Genomic DNA, 20,187 nt, shown 5'->3' on the forward strand with positions numbered 1-20,187 from the left:
GGCAGTGGCTGCCTTTTATTGGGCTGATTCAGGGCTGGAACCCAGGGCTGTGGAGTCGGTACAAACATCTTCCAACTCCGATCCTCAGTTTATGAAACCACCAACTCCGACTCCAGGTACCCAAAATGGCTCTGACCCTTTAGTCTAATACTTAATGGGGCTGTGGATTTTGTACAAAAATCATCCGACTCCTCAGTTTATGAAATCAATGACTCCGACTCCAACTCCCGACTCTGGGTGCCCAAAATTGCCCCGACCTCGACTTCAACTCCTACTCCACAGCCCTGCTGGAACCCACCAGAACGATTTTGTGAGCATTTAGGGAGGTTTTCAAAACGCTAGCGATTTCCCTAAACGCTCAGCTAATGTTAATGGAGGGGCCAAATTCCACTGGAGCGATTGCGATTACCAAATCGCAAAACGCAGGACAGGCAGCATTTTTAGCATTAGCATTTCTGCAATGTAAAGTATATAAACGCTGGCGTAATCGCTCATCAAAACCTACACAGAGAGATTTTGCTAGCGTTTTTAAATTACACTGTAAAAAAAAAACAAAAAAAACTAATTGAGAGGACCAAAAACACTCATGAAAAAATCACTTACAAAACGCTCATTAAAAATGCTAGCCATTGCGATTAGCGATAGCGATTTGTTGTGGGTTCCATTCCTCAAAGTGGCATAAATTAGCAAATTAATTAGCATTGGCTCAGAATTATTAGCAACTGATTGACCATCCCTATTCATTGGTGTCCGAGTTGCAGATCTGTAATTAGCATGAAGCCAATGTTCTATAACCTGCATGCTTTTTCTGGATCAGTGACTTAGAAAATATTCAGTTACTGTATTCCGGATATCCAGTTTTACGGTAATTTTTCAGCATCAGAAACACTTCCTGTATCTATAGATTGCTGCAGCACCTAATCAATATTTCAGATGGATGCAGGCAGGGCCGGGCCGAGGCAGAGGCTGAAGAGGCTCCAGCCTCAGGGCGCAGTGTAGGAGGGGGCGCAGAATTCATTCAGCTGTCATTCCTAATTGTGTTTGAAGCAGAAAGAAATAAGAAAAGGGGATACATGGCAGTGACTGCAAGCCAGATAACTAGATATTAAGGTGTTGGGGAGGTTGTGGGCCCTGTGGCGCCTCTTAGTCTAATAGCAATCAGTGTTTGATGGCTCGGGTGGCAGGGATGGAGGGGCGCACTTTGGTGTCTCAGCCTTGGGTGCTGGAGGACCTTGTCCCGGCTCTGGATGCAGAACAGAGTATGATAAAATGCCCTTTTTAAACTTGCCATGTATTAACTTAGTAATCGCAGTGCTCTTTTCCCACATGTGCGATGTGATTTTTACCTTAACTCCAACGCAGACCATGCTGTATTTTTCTTCTTTGGTGTTTGAGTTAAAGGGACACTGTAGGGGGGTTGGGGGGGAAAATGAGTTGAAGTTACCCAAGGCTTCTAATGGTCCCCCGCAGACATCCTGTGCCCGCGCAGCCACTCACTGGTGCTCTGGCCCCGCCTCCAGTTCACTTCTGGAATTTCAGACTTTAAAGTCTAAAAACCACTGCGCCTGCTTTGCCGTGTCCTCGCTCCCACTGATGTCACCAGGAGCGTATACCACAAGCCCAGTATGGTTTGTGCCTGCGCAGTACGCTCATGGGGACATCAGGGGAAGTGAAGACACGGCAATGCAGGCGCAGTGGTTTTCAGACTATAAAGTCTGAAATTCCAGAAGTGAACTGGAGGTGGGGCCGGAGCATTGATGAGTGGCTGCGCGGGCACAGGATGTCTGCGGGGGACCATTAGAAGCCCCGGGTAAGTTCAACTCATTTTCCCCCGACCCCCCCCCCTCCCCCCTACAGTATTCTTTTAAAGGGGAACTGAAGAGAGAAGTATATGGAGGCTGCCATGTTTATTTCCTTTTAAGCAATACCAGATGCCTGGCAGCCCTGCTGATCCTCTGCCTCTAATACTATTAGGCATAGCCCCTGAACAAGCATGCAGCAGATCAGGTGTTTCAGACTTTAAAGTCAGATCTGACAAGACTAGCTGCATGCTTGTTTCTGGTGTTATTCAGATACTACTGCAGAGAAATAGACCAGCAGGGCTGCCAGGCAACTGGTATTGATTAAAAGGAAATAAATATGGCAGCCTCCATATACCTCTTACTTCAGTTCCCCTTTAAGTCTATGGGCACACCTAAAAAAAAAATTGTTTATCACTTTTTTTCTGTTTTTTTATATTTGTAAACGTAAGGTTGCCATGAAACTGCCTGAACGTGCGATAATTGCGTTGTAATGTGCACAGTGAAAGCAGATAAAATCGCATTTGCATTGCAGCAGGTTTGTGATGGCGTAGAAGGATAATGTCCACGAAGCTCAGATGAGGTCTAAAGCCAGTTACTTTTTTTCTTCTTCAAATGAATTCAGGATAACTGAGGTATCCAGTTTGTGATTGTGGGTTTAAAGGAGAACTGTAGTGAGAGGGATATGGAGGCTACCATATTTATTTCCTTTGTAACCTCCCTGGCGGTTAACTTTTTTTTGCAAATGGGCAAAAATCCTTTTTTTTTGTTTTGTTTCATGTAAAGCTACCAGAGTGGTAGCTACATGAAACACCACTAGAGGGCGCATGTGGCCCTCTAGTGCGATCGTCGCCGGCATCAATAGCAAACAGGGGAACGCGTATATAAAGCGCTCCCCTGTTTGGCTTCACCTGTGGCCATGGCGACGATCGGAATGACGTCATGGACGTCAGACGCATCCGATCCAGCCCATAGCGCTGCCCGGAACTCATTGGTCCGGGCAGCGCAGGGCTCTGGCGGGGGGGGGGGGGCCCTCTTCCGCCGCTGCGTGCGGATGATCGCCGCAGAGCGGCGGCGATCACGCTGTGCGCGCGGCTAGCAAAGTGCTGGCTGCACGCACAGCACTTTGAATGGTGAAAATCACCCCACCAGGGGCTGAGATCTCCTCCTGCGCGGCATAGCCCGAGCTCAGCTCGGGCTTACCGCCAGGGAGGTTAAGCAATACCAGTTGCCTGGCTATCCTGCTGATCCTCTGCCTCTAATACTATTAGCCATAGACCCTGAACAAGCAGGCAGATCAGGTGTTTCTGACATTGTCAGATCTGGCACGATTATCTGCATGTTTGTTACTGGTGTGATTCAGACACTGTTGCAGCCTAATAGATCAGCAGTGCTGCTAGGCAACTGGTATTGCTTAAATGGAAATACATATGGCAGCCTCCATATTCCTCCCTTTAGGCTACTTACACACCAAGACGTTGCGGTTTAGGGGACGTTATGGTCGCATAGCGTGCCCCTAACGCAACGTATGGTGGTGTTGAAGTTGGACGTCAGATTGAGCTGCATTATGCAGCTCTCAAAGCAGCCGCTTCAGGTTAGTGATAGGAAGTCCGGATCTTTTTAAGGATTCGGATCATTTGAATCGGATCATTGGAAAGATCCGGATCTTTGAACCAAATCATTTGAATCATTTTACTAGGAAAGCAGACTGGGTGAAATGACTAGCATGACAGGACTTTCCCTGCACTGTACATTCTGTATGTTCCTGTTTCTGCCAGACAGACATCCACCGTGAACCGAATCTTTCATTGTGATGATCCGGATGATTCAACTCACAAAAAGATCCGGATCAAATGAACGATTCGTTCATGATCCGGACAAAACTACAGTCCCACCAGGAGTCTCTGCAGTGCAGTGAATATTAATTAGCCATGTGGCTGGCCGCGGAGGAGGAGGGGAGACCTCCTCCTCCAGCATTACTGAGCATGTGCAAGCAGTCTAACGCGGCTTAGACCAGTATAACGTACAGCATGCAGCACTTTGTTTAAACGTGCTGCGTTACTATGTAACGCAACGTGGGCACTGTGAACAGCACAATTGATTTTACAGTGCTGTGAGTTAGGCTGCGTTACTGGCTGCTGTAACGTGGGACTTTAACGTCCCACTGTGAAACCAGCCTCAAGTTAAAAAGGGCCCTCATACATTTGCCCAGAGAACTGTTTTAATGTGTCATTTTACAGGGGCTGGTCCAGTTTGGGGTAGCGTTCTGAACCTGATTGTGGACATTTAATAAAGTTGCTGCAGGCGCCTTGTTGTCCAAATAAACTTTACGTATAAAAACACAAGACGCTGCATGCAGGATTTCTGTCAAGCCTCTGAAGACCGCATGTGGCCGTTATGTGAGGAATCAGCGGTTGTGCAATATAAATAAACACACAGGAGTATAGATTGTTTCTCTTTCTTATATAATGGAATTCTACTGAGTGACTTGTGTACATTGGACACACAGCGAGATAGAACGTATGGAGTGCCACGGCGGTGGGACGCTGCATTGCGTCCTCCACCTGTAATAACAAGCAGTTCTCGGGAGAATCGCCCTCTCGCTGTTGCCTATAGTGGAGTGTTTGTGGGATGTATGCCAGGACCTGCGGTAGTCCCTGTCTTGCCGCACGCAGGTCACTACAGGAAGACTTTACCTTCTTATCTCAACACATGAGCATTGGATTTCCGCATTATTTCTAGACAAGACACAGAATATTTACATTGCACTTTTCTCCTGGCGGACTCAAATCACCAGAGCTGCAGCCACTAGGGATGCTCCGCAAACAGGGAGTCTCCCAAAGGCCCATACCCACCAAACCTTTTTTTCCAAACGATTTTGTGCAATAAACGATTTTTCTTGCAATATTGTGCAAGATTATTTTGTAAAGCAATGTTTAAAGCCGATCCGAGATGAAAAACTAACTATGACAAGTAAATTGTCTATATATCTTATCTAAAGTTTAGATAGTTTACACAGCAAATCTAGCTGCAAACAGCTTCAACAGTTTATGATTATTTATTCCTGTGATACAATGAGAGCAGCTATGTTCTTTGTCACATTACACACAGGCAAGCTGATCTGCATCTCCAGCCCTCAGCCTGTGAAAACTTCACTCCCCTCTTCTCTTGACACTCCACCCACGGCAACCGTTCGTTTTTGAATGACTGACATGTCCGATTGAGTTGTTGAATATCGTTCCGATCCTCATTGACTTGCGGGGGTTTTGCTGAGATCTTGTATTGCGATCACACCTACTCCTGTGTTCGATGTCTCCTCTCCAAGACCCAGGTCTCCACCAAGGTAATTCTCTCCCAGGCTGCCCATTTTCACACCTGTGTCATGTGACATCAACGCTATAGACAAAACGCTAGAGGTCCAACAGCAAACGGGCTCCGGGGAGAGAGAACACAAGGGGAGACATATAAGTCCAAAGAATCACATGCCACGTTTGCCTGTTTCGGGGGTTCTGGACCAAGTGGCTGAAGTAATCCAAAGTAACATTGGGAGGTCTGCACACCACACTCTTAGAGACCCGAGGTGTGTTTAAAGAATGTTATCTGCATACAGAGGCTGGATCTGCCTATACAGCCCAGCCTCTGTTGCTATCCCAAACCCCACTAAGGTCCCCCTGCATTCTGCAATCCCTCATAAATCACAGCCATGCTGTGAGGCTGTGTTTACATCTGTAGTGTCAGTCTCAGCTGCTCCCCCGCCTCCTGCATAGCTCCGGTCCCTGCCCCCGTCCCTTCCCTCCAATCAGCAGGGAGGGAAGGGATGCAGGCGGGGACTGGAGTTCTGCAGGAGGCGGGGAGAGCAGCAGACTGACACTATAGAGATAAACACAGCCAGCTCTGACAAGCTGTTAGCAGCGTGGCTGTGATTTATGAGGGATTGCAGAGTGCAGGGGGACCTTAGGGGGGTTTGGGATAGCAACAGAGGCTGAGCTGTATAGGCAGATCCAGCCTCTGTATGCAGATAATATTCTTCAAACCCACCTCGGGTTCTCTTTAAGAAACTTACATTTATTGTTCCATCACCATACACATCCGACCATATTGCCAACGCTCGTTTCAGGGCCATGCAGGGTCCCCATTGTCGAGGCACAGTACATCTGTAGACTAGTTATAAACCAGACAGTGTGATGTGAGTGCTTACAGGTCTGTGTGGCCCCTCCCAATACCCATCTTGTTTCTCCTATGAGGCAGGGCTTCGGCAGGGCTTAGAAGAAAAATAGCACACAGCGTATAAACATAATCAGTTAACAGATATTGTAAAAGATAAGACATTTACATTCAGTAAAGTTCTTCTTTAACTGGTGAATTCTCTCTTTGCAGGGCTGTGTCCGGAATGCTCATACAAACTGAATTTTCATCACAAGTATGTATCTCTCTATCACCATTTCCAATAACGCTACAGCTCTCTTTCCTTATTTGCTGTAGTGGACATCACAGCATTACCGTAATTAATTCATTAATAATGCCAAATAAGAAATCCCTTTAGTTGTGAAAAAAATATTGTTTGTGAGTGGCTCCTCCCCCAATCACACAAGAGACTTTGCCATATAGCCTGGCAGCATGCCTCCTTCATCGCGCTTCCGTAGCTGGGTGAGGAATCTGACGGAACCCCCAGCGCTGTCCCCCTCATGTAAAATGTGCCCCCCTCTCCCAGGGGCCTGTTGGTGTCCGCTGCAGTCTCTGTCCTCGTCCTCACACACACGTCCCACGCGGTTTCCAGCATAATGTGGGTGTGTGTGAAATCTCACAATACGCCAGCAACCACGCGGGGGGCATGTGTGTGAGGAAGAGAACAGAGACAGCGGCGGACACCGACAGGCACCTGGGGAGGAAAGGCACATTTTACATGAGAGGGAAAGCAATGAGGCGACGTCACTAGGCCGATTCCCGAAAGACTTCCTGATGAAATCGATCGGGAATCAGCCTGCGGCTTATGGCAGCCACAGATCTGTCTCTTGGTCGATCGGCCGTCAAAATCGCTAGATGTATGGGCATCTTTATATGTATTTGTGTTTGTCACTGCACAGGAGGAAAGAGGTCCAGCCACAGACCAAGAAGAAGACCTCAGAAGAGATGGGAGAGCCTTCCAAGAAGAGGGCTAAACAGTCGCACAAGAAGAGAAAGCATAGAGGTAACATGGAGGAATATTGCATCCACCTTTTATGTCGCCTCCAGGTGTGTGTGTGTTTGTGTGTGTGTGTGTGTGTGTGTGTTTGGGAGGGGTCGGTGCTATGTGGAGCGATCAGGGAGTTTGCCAAATCCAGTGGTTGACGTGCTGCTTCAAAGTGCTAGATGCAAGGGCTGCGAAGACAAAATGTAGAGCGCACTTACAGAAGAATCACACTGAATACAGCCACCGGTGGAATGCTCTCACCTGTGGGGTTGGCTGAAAACACACTTTTTCTTGCTTCAGCAAGTGAGCATAGAGTGTGTCTATGCTAGATCACAATCGCGTAACAGCATGCCCAGGAAGCATAGGTCTCGCCAGTTAATGCAGGTACAGTACTGATAGTGCGCTCCTCTGTCCACATTTCTGTGCGACTGGATGATACTGTAGCATTGCAGCCATGCACAAGCATGTCACAGATGACAGGCAATTCCCTCAGTAATCAGGCAGCAGCTTACACAGGAAGCATATGTCTCACCAGTTAATGCAGGTACAGTACTGATAGTGCGCTCCTCTGTCCACATTTCTGTGCAGCATGGATGATACTGTAGCATTGCAGCCATGCACAAGCATGTCACAGATGACCGGCAATTCCCTCAGTAATCAGGCAGCAGCTTACACAGGAAGCATAGGTCTCACCAGTTAGTGCAGGTACAGTACTGATAGTGTGCTCCTCTGTCCACATTTCTGTGCAGCCTGGATGATACTGTAGCATTGCAGCCAAGCACAAGCATGTCACAGATGACTGGCAATTCCCTCAGAAATCAGACAGCAGCTTACACAGGAAGCATAGGTCTCACCAGTGAATGCAGGTACAGTACTGATAGTGTGCTCCTCTGTCCACATTTCTGTGCGCCTGGATGATACTGTAGCATTGCAGCCAAGCACAAGCATGTCACAGATGACAGGCAATTCCCTCAGTAATGAGACAGCAGCTTACACAGGAAGCATAGGTCTCACTGGCTTGAGCTGTTGAGGTAATGCATACAGGCCCAGAGTAGTGTGTAGATAGCGAGTAGGCTACAAGTGGCTGCCAGCCTGTCCACCAACCACTGCTCATAGGTCTGACGTATGCTGTATGCACCAGCCCACTATCCACTATAGCCGGATACAGAATAACGCCGGGGCAAAAAACAGATTCACTATAACAGAAGTTCTAGTATATCGAGATTTACTATACCAGGCATTACTCTTATAATGGTGCTTGGTTGCGACCTGGAAATTTAGTTTACTGTGTCAGAGATAACTATAACGAGATTATACTGTAGTGAGATATTGTAGTAACTGCAGTTAATAAGTAGATTGTACTTCCTTCTGCTGGCGCACATGCCAGCCCATTATAACCACTGATAGCCTTTGTTCCGACCTCTGACATCTCGGGCCCCATACACGTGCCTTTTCTGTGATGCCTTGTTGGCGGCCCTGGACAGCAACCTAGGAAAATGTAATTTATAGTGCATTTTACAATATACATTTCCTATGTATGTATCTTTCACAGTAATGAAGCCTTAATCGTTAAGTTGACTGTGTTGACGATATGACTGAGCACTGAGGGGGTTAACTTCAGTACATCGTTAGCATCCTGTTCCTATGGCTTACATAAACCCTGCTGACCTGTGCCTTGTATATGTTCCCATGCAGGACTTTGTCCCATTTAAATGACCAGTGACCTCACTTTTGAGCAAACACTTGTGATCTTGCCCAGGTTTTGTAAGAGCGGGATTGTGCCAGGGTCACACACTCTAGAGATGGTTGTCCTGCACGGCCAGGCAGCTGTCGCAGGACGTGCAGAATGTGATCTCTCTCTCTATTATCTTTAGAGAGGTCCCTATGTGATCATACTGCTCACTTAGCCAAACAAAAGATTTCTTCCTATGGAGAAGGAGGGAAGAGGTGGTCTGGAGAAAGCAAATGTACAGGATATTTAGCGTTGCTTTTAGTAGGAAGGTATTTTTGGTATTTTTTCGCCCCTTATACTTACTGTATTACTTATCCTAGTAGTTCTGGGTCACTCCGAGCTATTTATACTTAGAGAGTCTGAAGCCTTATAAAATTGCTCTTTTTATGTAACATTTATCTTCTGCACTATCGCCATAGCTAAAACGCTGCATCCCTGCGGCAGAACGCTGTAATTAAACCCCCTAATTACCCGGGGCAAAATGTGGGGAGCGCTTCCTGATAGAGGCAGAGCTTAGCATTGTAGCTCTACCTCTACTCACATCAGTCCCCGCTGATCACCGCCTCTCCCCGCCCCTCTTAGTCTTCCTTCACTGAGAGGGGCGGGGAGAGGCGGAGATCCGCACAGAGATTGGCGAGGCAGAGCTGCAGCACAAAGCTCTGCCTCCCCGGGCAGCAAAATCTACGACTTTGAAAGCCATGGATTTTTGCCCCGGGATTTGGGGGGTTTAAATATAGTGTTCTGCCCGCAGGGATGCGCCATTTTGTGCGACGCTATGGTGATAGTGCAGAAGATAAGTGTTAAATAAAAACAGCAATTTTATAAGGCTTCAGACTCTCTTTAAAAATACTTCAGCCTATCATTTATTATCAGTGGATTAAACAAAACTGATACTTCTATTTTGCATTTTACTTAAAGCGGAACTGTAGATATAAAATAAGCACATTGTTTCACTTACCTGGGGCTTCCCCAAACCCCTAGCCGCTGTCCTGTCCCGCGCCGCTCCACAACGAGCCTCCGTTCTTGCGCCGCCAGCTACTTTAGGTTTCGCCGCCGGGCCACTGCGCCTGCGCGGCTCTGGCAACGCGTATCCTTTCTTTGCGTACGCCGCTATTGCAGAGGGGAACGCGAAGAAAGGATACGCTTGGCAGGGCTGCGCTGGCATCGACTTACAAGTCGAGGTACGGGACAGAGCAGCGGTGGGGGAACGGAGGCTCGTTGAGGAGCGGCGCGGGACAGGACAGCTGCTGGGGTCTTGGGGAAGCCCCAGGTAAGTGAAACAATGTGTTTATTTTATATCTACAGTTCCGCTTTTAAAGGAAACCTGAGATGTGCAGAAAAAAGCATTTATACATACCTGGAACTTCCTCCAGCCCTTTCAGGCCGTTGGCTCCCTTGTCATCCTCCCGGGCCGCCTCGATCCTCCATTGCCTGTCAAGGTATACCTTTTTCAATCGCCGTTTGTCGCCACGTACTGTGTATGCGCAGCCTGGCCGACTGGCGGCAACTGAAGTATTTCTCCGGACAGCTAGCAGTGGATCGGGGAGGACAGCGAGGAAGCCAACGGCCTCCTCCAGGTATGTATAATTGTTTTTGTGTTTTTTTTCATCTCGGGTACTCTTTAAAGAGACACTGAAGCGGAAAAAAAATTATGATTTGTATGTGTAGTACAGCTGAGAAATAAAACATTAGGAGCAGAGACATAAGTCTAATATTGTTTCCAGTACAGGAAGAGTTAAGAAACTCCAGTGGTTATCTATGCAAAAGAGCCATTGAGCTCCACAACTTTCAAAGTCGCAGAGAGCTCTGTTTTCTGAAGCTTATTATCTCAAGTGTCTGGCAATGTATTTTCTTTTTCTCTGCAGAGGACGGGTCAATAGTTCACTGGCTTGCTCTGTAAAATCATTTAGAATGCTGCATAGTGTGTAAACTGCAAATATTAGAGAATGATGCAATGTTATATAAAAAAAAAAACACTAACTGAAAATAAAAAAATATGAGACTATTTTCTTTGCTACTAATGTTCTAGTAAATATCCGTACTGCACAACCAATTCATTATCATCATCATTTTTTTTTCGCTTTAGTGTCTCTTTAACCTTCCTGGCGGTAACCCAGAATGTAGTTCGGGGTAAGCCGTGCAGGAGGATTTCTCAGGCCCTGCTGGGCTGATTTGCGTAATTTTTATTTTTGCTACACGCAGCTAGCACTTTGCTAGCTGCTTGTGCACACCGATTGCCGCCGGTCCGCGCCGATTCACCGCTACCCGCCGCGCGCCCCCCCAGACCCCTTGCGCAGCCTGGCCTATCAGCGCCAGGCAGCCCTGAGGGGTGGATCGGGACTCCCGATGACGTCATCACGACGGGAAAAGCCCTCCAGGAAATCCCGTTCTTTGAAAGAGATTTCCTGATTGCAGATCGAAGGCGATCGGAGCGGGTGGGGGGATGCCGCTGCACAGCGGCTATCGTGTAGTGACCCCTAGGCTCGCTACATGATTTAAAAAAAAACCTGCTGCGCTGCCCCCTGGAATAGACCGCCAGGAGGGTTAAATGAAACACGAGGTGAAAATAAACTGATGAGTTAAACAATTGTATCCATCCTCCTCCTATAAAAGGTTTTTATAGCTGTAATTCCTTATCAGTGAAACTGTATTCCTTCTAGACAGAAACTGTCACTTGCATACCTGATGTTTAACTCTTTCAGATAGAGAAAGGAAAAAAGGAACACAGCCTAGTTATTTGTCTGCTAAGCACTGTACATACCCATGTCTATCTCATCATGTCACATGTCACTTCGGGTACATTTTATGTGCGGTACAAAGCGCCTATAACATTTGCTAAAGGTTATGTTAGAATAGTGCTTGATGTGGTTTAACTGGTAATGCAAAAACTCAGCTTCCACTTGTGCGATGTTGGGCTGTGGCATCTCCTGAAAGCTGTTTGTATAGTCAGAGGCCAGTGTGTGCTGGGCTGCTTGTGGGGCGGATGCCTGTGTAGTTGTGTTCTGCACAGGCAGATGTAGCCGCAGGATACGCTCGTCCTGCTGCGGCTGCAAATACAGGCCGTGTTCCATAACCCCAGGAGGCTATTCATCTGACTCTCTCGCTCTGACCCCGCAGGAACCCGCAACTTGTCATACGTCACTCTTTATAAAAATATCTATTAAAGAGGCCCTGTCGTGACATATAGTAGAATGCAGTAAATGATTCAGGATACCCAGTATTACCTTTTATTATCCTGGTTTCAGCATCAGGAACACTTCCTAAATGTTTATATTACTGTATATTGGTATGTAGTCCTGCCCTCCCAACAATGCTTAGACTCTCCCCCAGAGCATTCTTTGAGACCTGGTATTATTTCTACTGGCTTTGGAGCTCTCAGGAAATATTCCGCAGAAATCACCTGACGGGACTAATGATGTCGACACCTGTGGTCAATTTCAGAATGTAATAGGCAAACTCAGACTAAATAACTTATAAATTACTAAGCTATTTTAGGCCTCTTTTCCATGGACTGCTGAGCTGTGTGCTCAGCAAGCAGTTACCAGGCAGCAGTGAGCAGTTACCAGGCAGCAGTGAGCAGTTACCAGGCAGCAGTGAGCAGTTACCAGGCAACAGTGAGCAGTTACCAGGCAACAGTGAGCAGTGAGAGTTTGAGAGGCATTTCACTGCCTATCAACAGCCCGTGGAAAAGAGTCCTAACCCATTACTTTGTCACTACAGTTCCGCTTTAAAGCGGGCCTTAACTCAGAACCTCCTCTCTGCTCTAAAAGACAAGCAACAGCATAATAACATTTAAAGAAAAACATTTCTTTGTTACAACTGATACAAATCCTGTAATAAATCTGCAGTGTGTCTACTTCCTGCTTTCATGGAAGCAGACATAGGGTTAACAGCCTGTGTTTTACAGATTAGCTGCTCTGCCAAAGCAGCCAGCTGACACAGCTGAGAGATCAAATTACACTTGGGTTTAGACACAGATGAGGGGGAATTAGAAAGGCTAAACTCTCTAAATACATACATGGTGCATTTCTCTGTTTTTCTTCTTTTCTGTCTAGGAGTTCAGGTGCACTTTAAAGAGGAACTCCAGTGAAAATAATGTAATAAAAAAAAAGTGCTTCATTTTTACAATAATTATGTATAAATGATTTAGTCAGTGTTTGCCCATTGTAAAATATTTTAAATCCCTGATTTATTCTGACATTTATTACATGGTGACATTTTTACTGCTGGCAGGTGATGTAGCTGCTGCTAGCTGTTTTGGCAGTTGGAAACAGTTGTAAACAGCTATTTCCCACAATGTAACAGGGTTCACAGACAGGAAACTGCCAGAAGTACCGCGGTACTCAGAGCTTCTTGTGGGAAGGGTTTCACCACAATATCAGTCATACAGAGCCCCCTGATGGTCTGTTTGTGAAAAGGAATAGATTTCTCATGTAAAAGGGAGTATCAGCTACTGATTGGGATAAAGTTAAATTATTGGTCGGAGTTTCTCTTTAACATAGCTGTGGTTTTCTAAAGGTAAATGATCAGATTTTTCTTTTAACAGATTGTTTAGGGAAGTCCTCTCACTACAAAGATGTGGTAATATAAGCTGTCCTGAATATTTTATTGCATTAAACTGTATGTCACTACTGGGCAAGATTGTACAATCAGAATTGTATAGTGTACGACCAGCTTTAGTGGGATCACGCTTTGCTGGGTGGTGGAAATAGTCCTCGGACAAAGTTCTGAAAATGTGTTCTTTTCTTCCAGATCGATCAAAAGACAGAAGGGAGGGTTCCAGTGAGGAAGGTAAATGGTCAAACTTATAATTATTACCATTCGGTTCAGCGGTATACATCTGCAGGAAGACCCAGTCCCGTATTGAGGCAGATTTCCCTCGCATGACCTCGTTTCTTGTTTGTGGGATGGTCAGTGAGATGCTAAGATTTCAGGATTATGCAAATGTTAGGCATATTTATGCAGCTTGGGAATGGACCAATCGGAAGCAACAACTGCTTGAATAGGATTAATCCAATTCCAAGCTGCATAAAATATGTACCGGCTTGGATTTCATTAGCCTCTCAGTGATCATCCCTATAGGTACAGAAATGCATATCTTCTACCTGAGCTTGAAGAGCAGGTGGTACCACACACACGGGGCATGATTTAGCAATCATTTTCTCCATTTGAATTTACATAAGTAGGGGCAGTGCTACAGGGGAGCAGCCATAGCAACCGCAGTAGGACCCAGAGTTGTAAGGGGCCCCAACTACTGCTTCACCCCTCCAATAAAGTGGTTCATTCTTCAGATCCGGTGTTTTGTGGCTACACTTGTTATGGGTGTGAAGATTCTGATGGCCACAGCTGTTTTATGACCCTCGTAAGATGGGCCCTCAGGCTTTGAAGGGCACCAGGAGTAGGTAAGGGAAGGGGTGTGAACTTTGGGGGGGGCATCAAAATTTTGCGGGGGGACCCTATGATTTGTAGTTACACCCCTAATGAATGGTGGGTGCTTACCAATTCAGATCCTATTTCCAATTGAGAAAACGATTAGGCAAAAAAAAAAAATTGCAGCCTACTGACCACTAGCGACAGATCCCAGCTCAAAATTAATCTCATTCTCGATCGGAAGCAGATTGTGCATTCTAAAAATTATCAAACTAAATGCTGGGTATCCTTCTATGCAAGGCTGTGGAGTCGCTACAAAAATCATCTGACTCCTCAGTTTATGAAACCACCAATTCCTGGTACCTAAAATTGCTCCAACTCCTTATCTCCGACTCCACAGCCATTGCAGTGTTATGGAGTCGGTACAAAAATCATCCGACTCCTCCGTTTATGAAACCACCGATTCCTGGTATCTAAAATTGCTCCAACTCCTTATCTCCGACTCCACAGCCCTTGCAGAGTTATGGAGTCGGTACAAAAATCATCCGACTCCTCCGTTTATGAAACCACCGATTCCTGGTATCTAAAATTGCTCCAACTCCTTATCTCCGACTCCACAGCCCTTGCAGTGTTATGGAGTCGGTACAAAAATCATCCGACTCCTCCGTTTATGAAACCACCGATTCCTGGTATCTAAAATTGCTCCAACTCCTTATCTCCGACTCCACAGCCCTTGCAGAGTTATGGAGTGGGTACAAAAATCATCCGACTCCTCCGTTTATGAAACCTCCAACTCAAGTACTCAAAAATTGCTCCATTCCAATTCCACATTCCATGGTTCCATGTGGATAAACCTTTGATTTAAATTTTTCCAAATGGATTTCAATCAGAATGTATCAGATTTTGAAAAAAGTCACATACACGTGTATGCTAGCTTTCTTCTACTGTACTGTATATCCTATTGAGTTCAAATCCGATCAGTCAATCTGAAGTGAAAATTCCATGGTGTATACCCACCTTAAAGGCTCATACACATACAACTTAATGCAAAACCACATAACATGACCAACTTCTCAACAAGTTGTTTACACGACAAGTACGTACACACATGCCAACCAACTAATCAACCAACTCGCTTAAATACTATGCATGCAAACTAAACGACAAACTGCTCAACATGTCTGCATTCAAAAACAACAAAGTTGTTCAAAAGACTTGTACACCCATCCCAACCGGCGTGATAGATGGGCAGGTTGATCCACCAGTTGGATTTGGCAAACAACCTGTTATCAGTTGGTCGTGTGGTTGTTTGCCAGCCATTCACACGTCCAACTATCATGTAACAGACCAAGTTTGAAAGATAGTTTGCCAGATCCACCAGTTGGATGTGGCAAACAACCTGTTATCACTTGGTCGTCTGGTTGTTTGCCAGCCCTACGCATGCCCAACCCGCTTCCAACAGACCAAGTTTGAAAGCTAGTTGGGCAGATTGTTGGGACATTGCTAGTCTAATCAATTCACACATCTATTACCTTGTGTGCAGATAGCGAGAAAGATGACAGTGAAGATGAATCGGCCAATAACGACTTCTGGAAAGGCCCGCAACAAGAACCAGATGAGAAAACGAGGTTCGTAGTTAGGCTAAGTAAAGAGATTCTCATTTTTTATTTTTGCAGACTTTGTGTTATTTTGTCGAGGCTAGAGTTCTGGGGGTTCTTGACAACAAATGGGCTCAACTGTAGCCCACCCCTAACATTTTGTATCCACTTACTGATCTTTGGAGGTCCACGTGGTTGGACTCCTTCTGGATGCTGCAGTGATGTATCCAGTTCTGTATCCATTGATGTTTTCAACTGTGTAATGTTATGTTATCTTATGCTAGGCATACACTGTGTTAGACTAGAACTTTGTCAGGTTGAAGGATACCATAACTGAAGGACTTTGGTGAAATGGTCATATGTCATATGTGGGGTGTTATAATAGATACTTACTGCACCTTCCATTCCCCTCTATCACTCGCCATTCTCCTATAGCAAGCCCCGTTCTGATGGCTGACCCGGGTGACTCAGGTAACCTGGACATACTGCGTCACACTTGCGCAGAATCTTAGTTAAGCACCCTTGTGGCTTCGCTCAATGCCGTCACCACACAGGCGTGCACACGTTCGCTCCCAGTCTGCAGTTTCGTGGAGACGCGCTGGTGCCTATGAGGTGATGGCATTGAGCGCGGCCACAAGGGTGCTGAAGTGACATACTGCGCATGTGCGGTGCAGTATGTCCGGATCACAGGTTAGCTGCGTCGCTCGGGTCGGCCATCGGTAAGGGGCTTGCTACAGCAGAACGGCGAGTGGCGAAGAGGGGAATGGAAGGCACGCTAAGTGTCTACTAACAACACCCCACACATAACATATGCCCATTTCACTAGAGTCCTTCAGCTCGGTCATCCTTTAACAATTGATATCTACCTGGTCTACCACCTTACACCAGTAGATACCAGACTTCAGCATAAATCTTGTCTCCTATCTGTCCCACTGCCATCACACCTAGCTTTGTAAATGTTAGGCCCCTTTTTCACGGGAGGCTGAACGCAGTGACATGCCGCCGGTCAGCTGCTCCTGTGCATCAGCCAGGCGGGAATATGCTAGTGCTCAATACTTTCAATGCAGAAGCAGCTCCCCCCTATGGAGTTACATCTCAGCACGGCAACGGCTGACCTCAAATGTGACAAGCTTTTTGCTGCCAGGTGACACCATTGCGTGTCAAGCGATGAGGTGAGTGGTGTAACCAAGCCCTGCCATTTAGCCACATTTAATTGCAGCTAAATAGCGCTCATGGCTGTCAGCCTGGAGGCAGATCTACCCGACGAGCCAGTTGTTCAGCCATCGGTCTGAAGTGTGCAAACAGTTGCACGTACCGGCATCCTCCCCTCACACCCTAGCATGCATCAGTCAAGTGAAGAATGGGCGTGCATGACCAATATTTAATAGTTATCAATACATTTCTGTTAGCTTCAGTCTTTATATTAAATCTTGAGGCTGATGCACGTTACCGTGGTAATATTGGTGTACACACACCGCAAGGCAATATTACCCTTACTATCAGCAATGTGCACCATAAGTTACGCTCAACTAGTGCAACCGTTGCTATGGTAACGTGTTACTAACGAACGTTACCATTAGTAGCGCGCATTACCTTAGCAACAGTCACACTACTCTAGTACTGCGTTTTGCACAAGCGTAATTCGTGGTACACGCTGCCGGTAGTAAGGGTAATATTGCCTTGCGATGTCTGTTCATAGCTATTTTACCCTTGCTACTGTTACTGTGCACCACGCTCAACTAGCGCAAACGTTGCTATGGTAACACACGTTACTAATGAGCATAACCTTAGCAACGGTCCAGCTATTTGCGTACCACGGGTCGCACTTATAGTGTAATTCGCTGTATACGCTGCCGGTAATAAGGGTGGTATTGCCTTGGGATGTCTGTACATGCCAGTATTCCCACTAGATAGTCCATCAATTCCCTAATGTATTATCTATTAAAAATATTGTCAATTTTATGCCTGTCTTAAGACGGACCTGAACTCAGAACGTCCTCTTTGATCTAAAAGATAAGCAACAGCATAATAACTTTTAAAGAAAAACATTGCTTTGTTACAGCTGATACAAATCCTGCAATAAATCTGCAGTGTGTCTACTTCCTGCTTTCGTGGAAGACATCGGGTTCACAGCCTGTGTTTACAAATTAGCTGCATTGCTGAGGCAGCCAGCTGACATAGCTGAGAGATCAAATTACACTTCTGATTAGTTAGAGATGAGAGGGGGTTAGACAGGCTCTTCTCTCTAAATACATACAGGGTGCATTTCTCTATGTTCTCCTTCTGTCCTGTGAAAGAGTTCAGGTCCACTTCAAATAGCTATTTAGTGTGATAGGATGTTCCACATCTTTACCTATAATATAAATGGCCCCACCTTATGTTGATAATGAAACCTCATTTTATAAACACACAACAGATGTCACCTCTATCTAATTTTTCTTTCTTTATTTTATTTTTAATCCTGTGTATGTTTATTTTTTCAGGGAAGAAGAGTTTGATGAATATTTTCAAGACATGTTTCTGTAAAGTTTCTCGAGTTTTATTAAAATTGTATTTTTGTACCTGTGGGATCTCTTATTATCCTCATGAGTGAGCAATTCAGGTTTTCTATAGGGATAGTTAATGAGATGCAAATGACTTGGAGATAATGCAGGTTTATGCAAATTCTGCATGCAAAAACTGTATAAGTTTACATACAGAATTATTTTCATAATTCTGCATCAACTTGGAACTATTTGCATCTCACTGACCGTACTTAGTCTTCTATCTCATAAACAGCAGACTATAAATGCCCCATGCATGAGGAATTGTTTGCGGAGAACAGGAAGTCAAAGTTTAGCATCCCCAGGCTTTACCCTTAGTTCTACTGAACTGAGCCTCAATCTCTATGCATATCTAAAGTGATTTCTATGGGCCTCATGTCTCAAACATGGGAATGAGCGAGTGTTTATAGGAAGCTATAATTCTAGTGATTATATAGTACATAGTACACTGCCATGTAATACGCCCTGCTGGGAACTCTTAGGCCTTGTTCACATTGCGTTGCGCGGGGTGGGTGATGCACATTCAGTTGCCCTTCCCTCTGATTGAACCTGTTGGAATGGCGTTTGCACATACTTGCACTAGGCTGCTGGGTTGGAGTGGCGTTTGCACATACTTGCACTAAGCTGCTGGGTTGGAGTGGCGTTTGCACATACTTGCACTAGGCTGCTCTGTTGGAGTGGGGTTTGCACATACTTGCACTAAGCTGCTGGGTTGGAGTGGCGTTTGCACATACTTGCACTAGGCTGCTCTGTTGGAGTGGGGTTTGCACATACTTGCACTAGGCTGCTTGCTTGGAATGGCGTTTGCACATACTTGCACTAGGCTGCTTGCTTGGAATGGCGTTTGCACATACTTGCACTAGGCTGCTCGGTTGGAATGGCGTTTGCACATACTTGCACTAGGCTGCTTGTTTTCAATTGCGTTTGCACATACCTGTACTAGGCTGCTTGCTTGGAATGGCGTTCACACATGCTTGCACTAGGCTGCTTGCTTGGAATGGAGTTTGCACATACTTGCACTAGGCTGCTCGGTTGGAGTGGCGTTTGCACATACTTGCACTGGGCTGCTCTGTTGGACTGGCGTTTGCACATACTTGCACTAGGCTGCTCGGTTGGAATGGCGTTTGCACATACTTGCACTAGGCTGCTTGCTTGGAATGGCGTTTGCACATACTTGCACTAGGCTGCTTGCTTGGAATGGCGTTTGCACATACTTGCACTAGGCTGCTTGCTTGGAGTGGCATCCACACATACTTGTACTAGGCTGCTTGCTTGGAATGGCGTTTGCACATACTTGCGCTAGGCTGCTTGCTTGGAATGGAGTTTGCACATACTTGCACTAGGCTGCTTGCTTGGAGTGACATTCACACATACTTGCGCTAGGCTGCTTGCTTGGAATGGAGTTTGCACATACTTGCGCTAGGCTGCTCGGTTGGAGTGGCGTTTGCACATACTTGCACTAGGCTGCTCGGTTGGAGTGGTGTTTGCACATACTTGCACTAGGCTGCTCAGTGGAGGGAACTGCGTGATGGTCAGAACAAGTATCTGCTTGTAAGGAGAACTTGAGGTTAATTCTTTTACATCTCGAAAGCTCTGTTAAAAGCCAAATCCAATAGAGAGCAAGCAGCTTATGTTTATGCAACTTGTCTGGCTCGACATCTCCAGCAGCAGCAGCAGCCAGCTCTAGGTGCAAAACTCAGCCAATGTCCATCCTATTCTGCCTGCTCTGCTATCTGCTCCATCCCTTCTGTGTCAGGGGATTAAGGGGATTCTGCACATCGGCAGTGTGATAAACGGTACTCCAAACACAGACAGAGTTATCAAAACTTGTGCAAGAAAACAAGCAAAAACAGGTGTAAGTGGAGCAGATATGTAGAGAAAGGGTTCTGATTGCTCACTCTGACTAAGGCCTCGTTCACAAGTGAGTTTTTTTGCCTTCCAGCTGCTCCTGTGCACTTACGTTCTTTTGCCCTCT

General features: G+C 46.0%; 1 protein-coding gene across 1 annotated transcript in view; it reads left to right on the plus strand.

Annotated features, from left to right (window-relative positions):
* LOC137533817 (protein FRA10AC1) overlaps positions 1-18,230 on the plus strand; it is a 147,876-nt gene extending 129,646 nt beyond the window's left edge. Inside the window, exons 10-14 of the mRNA XM_068255068.1 lie at positions 6,177-6,219; positions 6,884-6,987; positions 13,454-13,492; positions 15,615-15,699; positions 18,153-18,230. Of these exons, the coding sequence (XP_068111169.1) occupies positions 6,177-6,219; positions 6,884-6,987; positions 13,454-13,492; positions 15,615-15,699; positions 18,153-18,195 (314 nt within the window). The 3' untranslated portion in view covers positions 18,196-18,230. The remainder of the gene's footprint in view (positions 1-6,176; positions 6,220-6,883; positions 6,988-13,453; positions 13,493-15,614; positions 15,700-18,152) is intronic.
* The last annotated feature ends 1,957 nt before the right edge of the window (positions 18,231-20,187 follow it).

Source organism: Hyperolius riggenbachi, chromosome 10 (genome assembly GCF_040937935.1).
Source record: "Hyperolius riggenbachi isolate aHypRig1 chromosome 10, aHypRig1.pri, whole genome shotgun sequence".
Lineage (NCBI taxonomy): Eukaryota > Metazoa > Chordata > Amphibia > Anura > Hyperoliidae > Hyperolius > Hyperolius riggenbachi.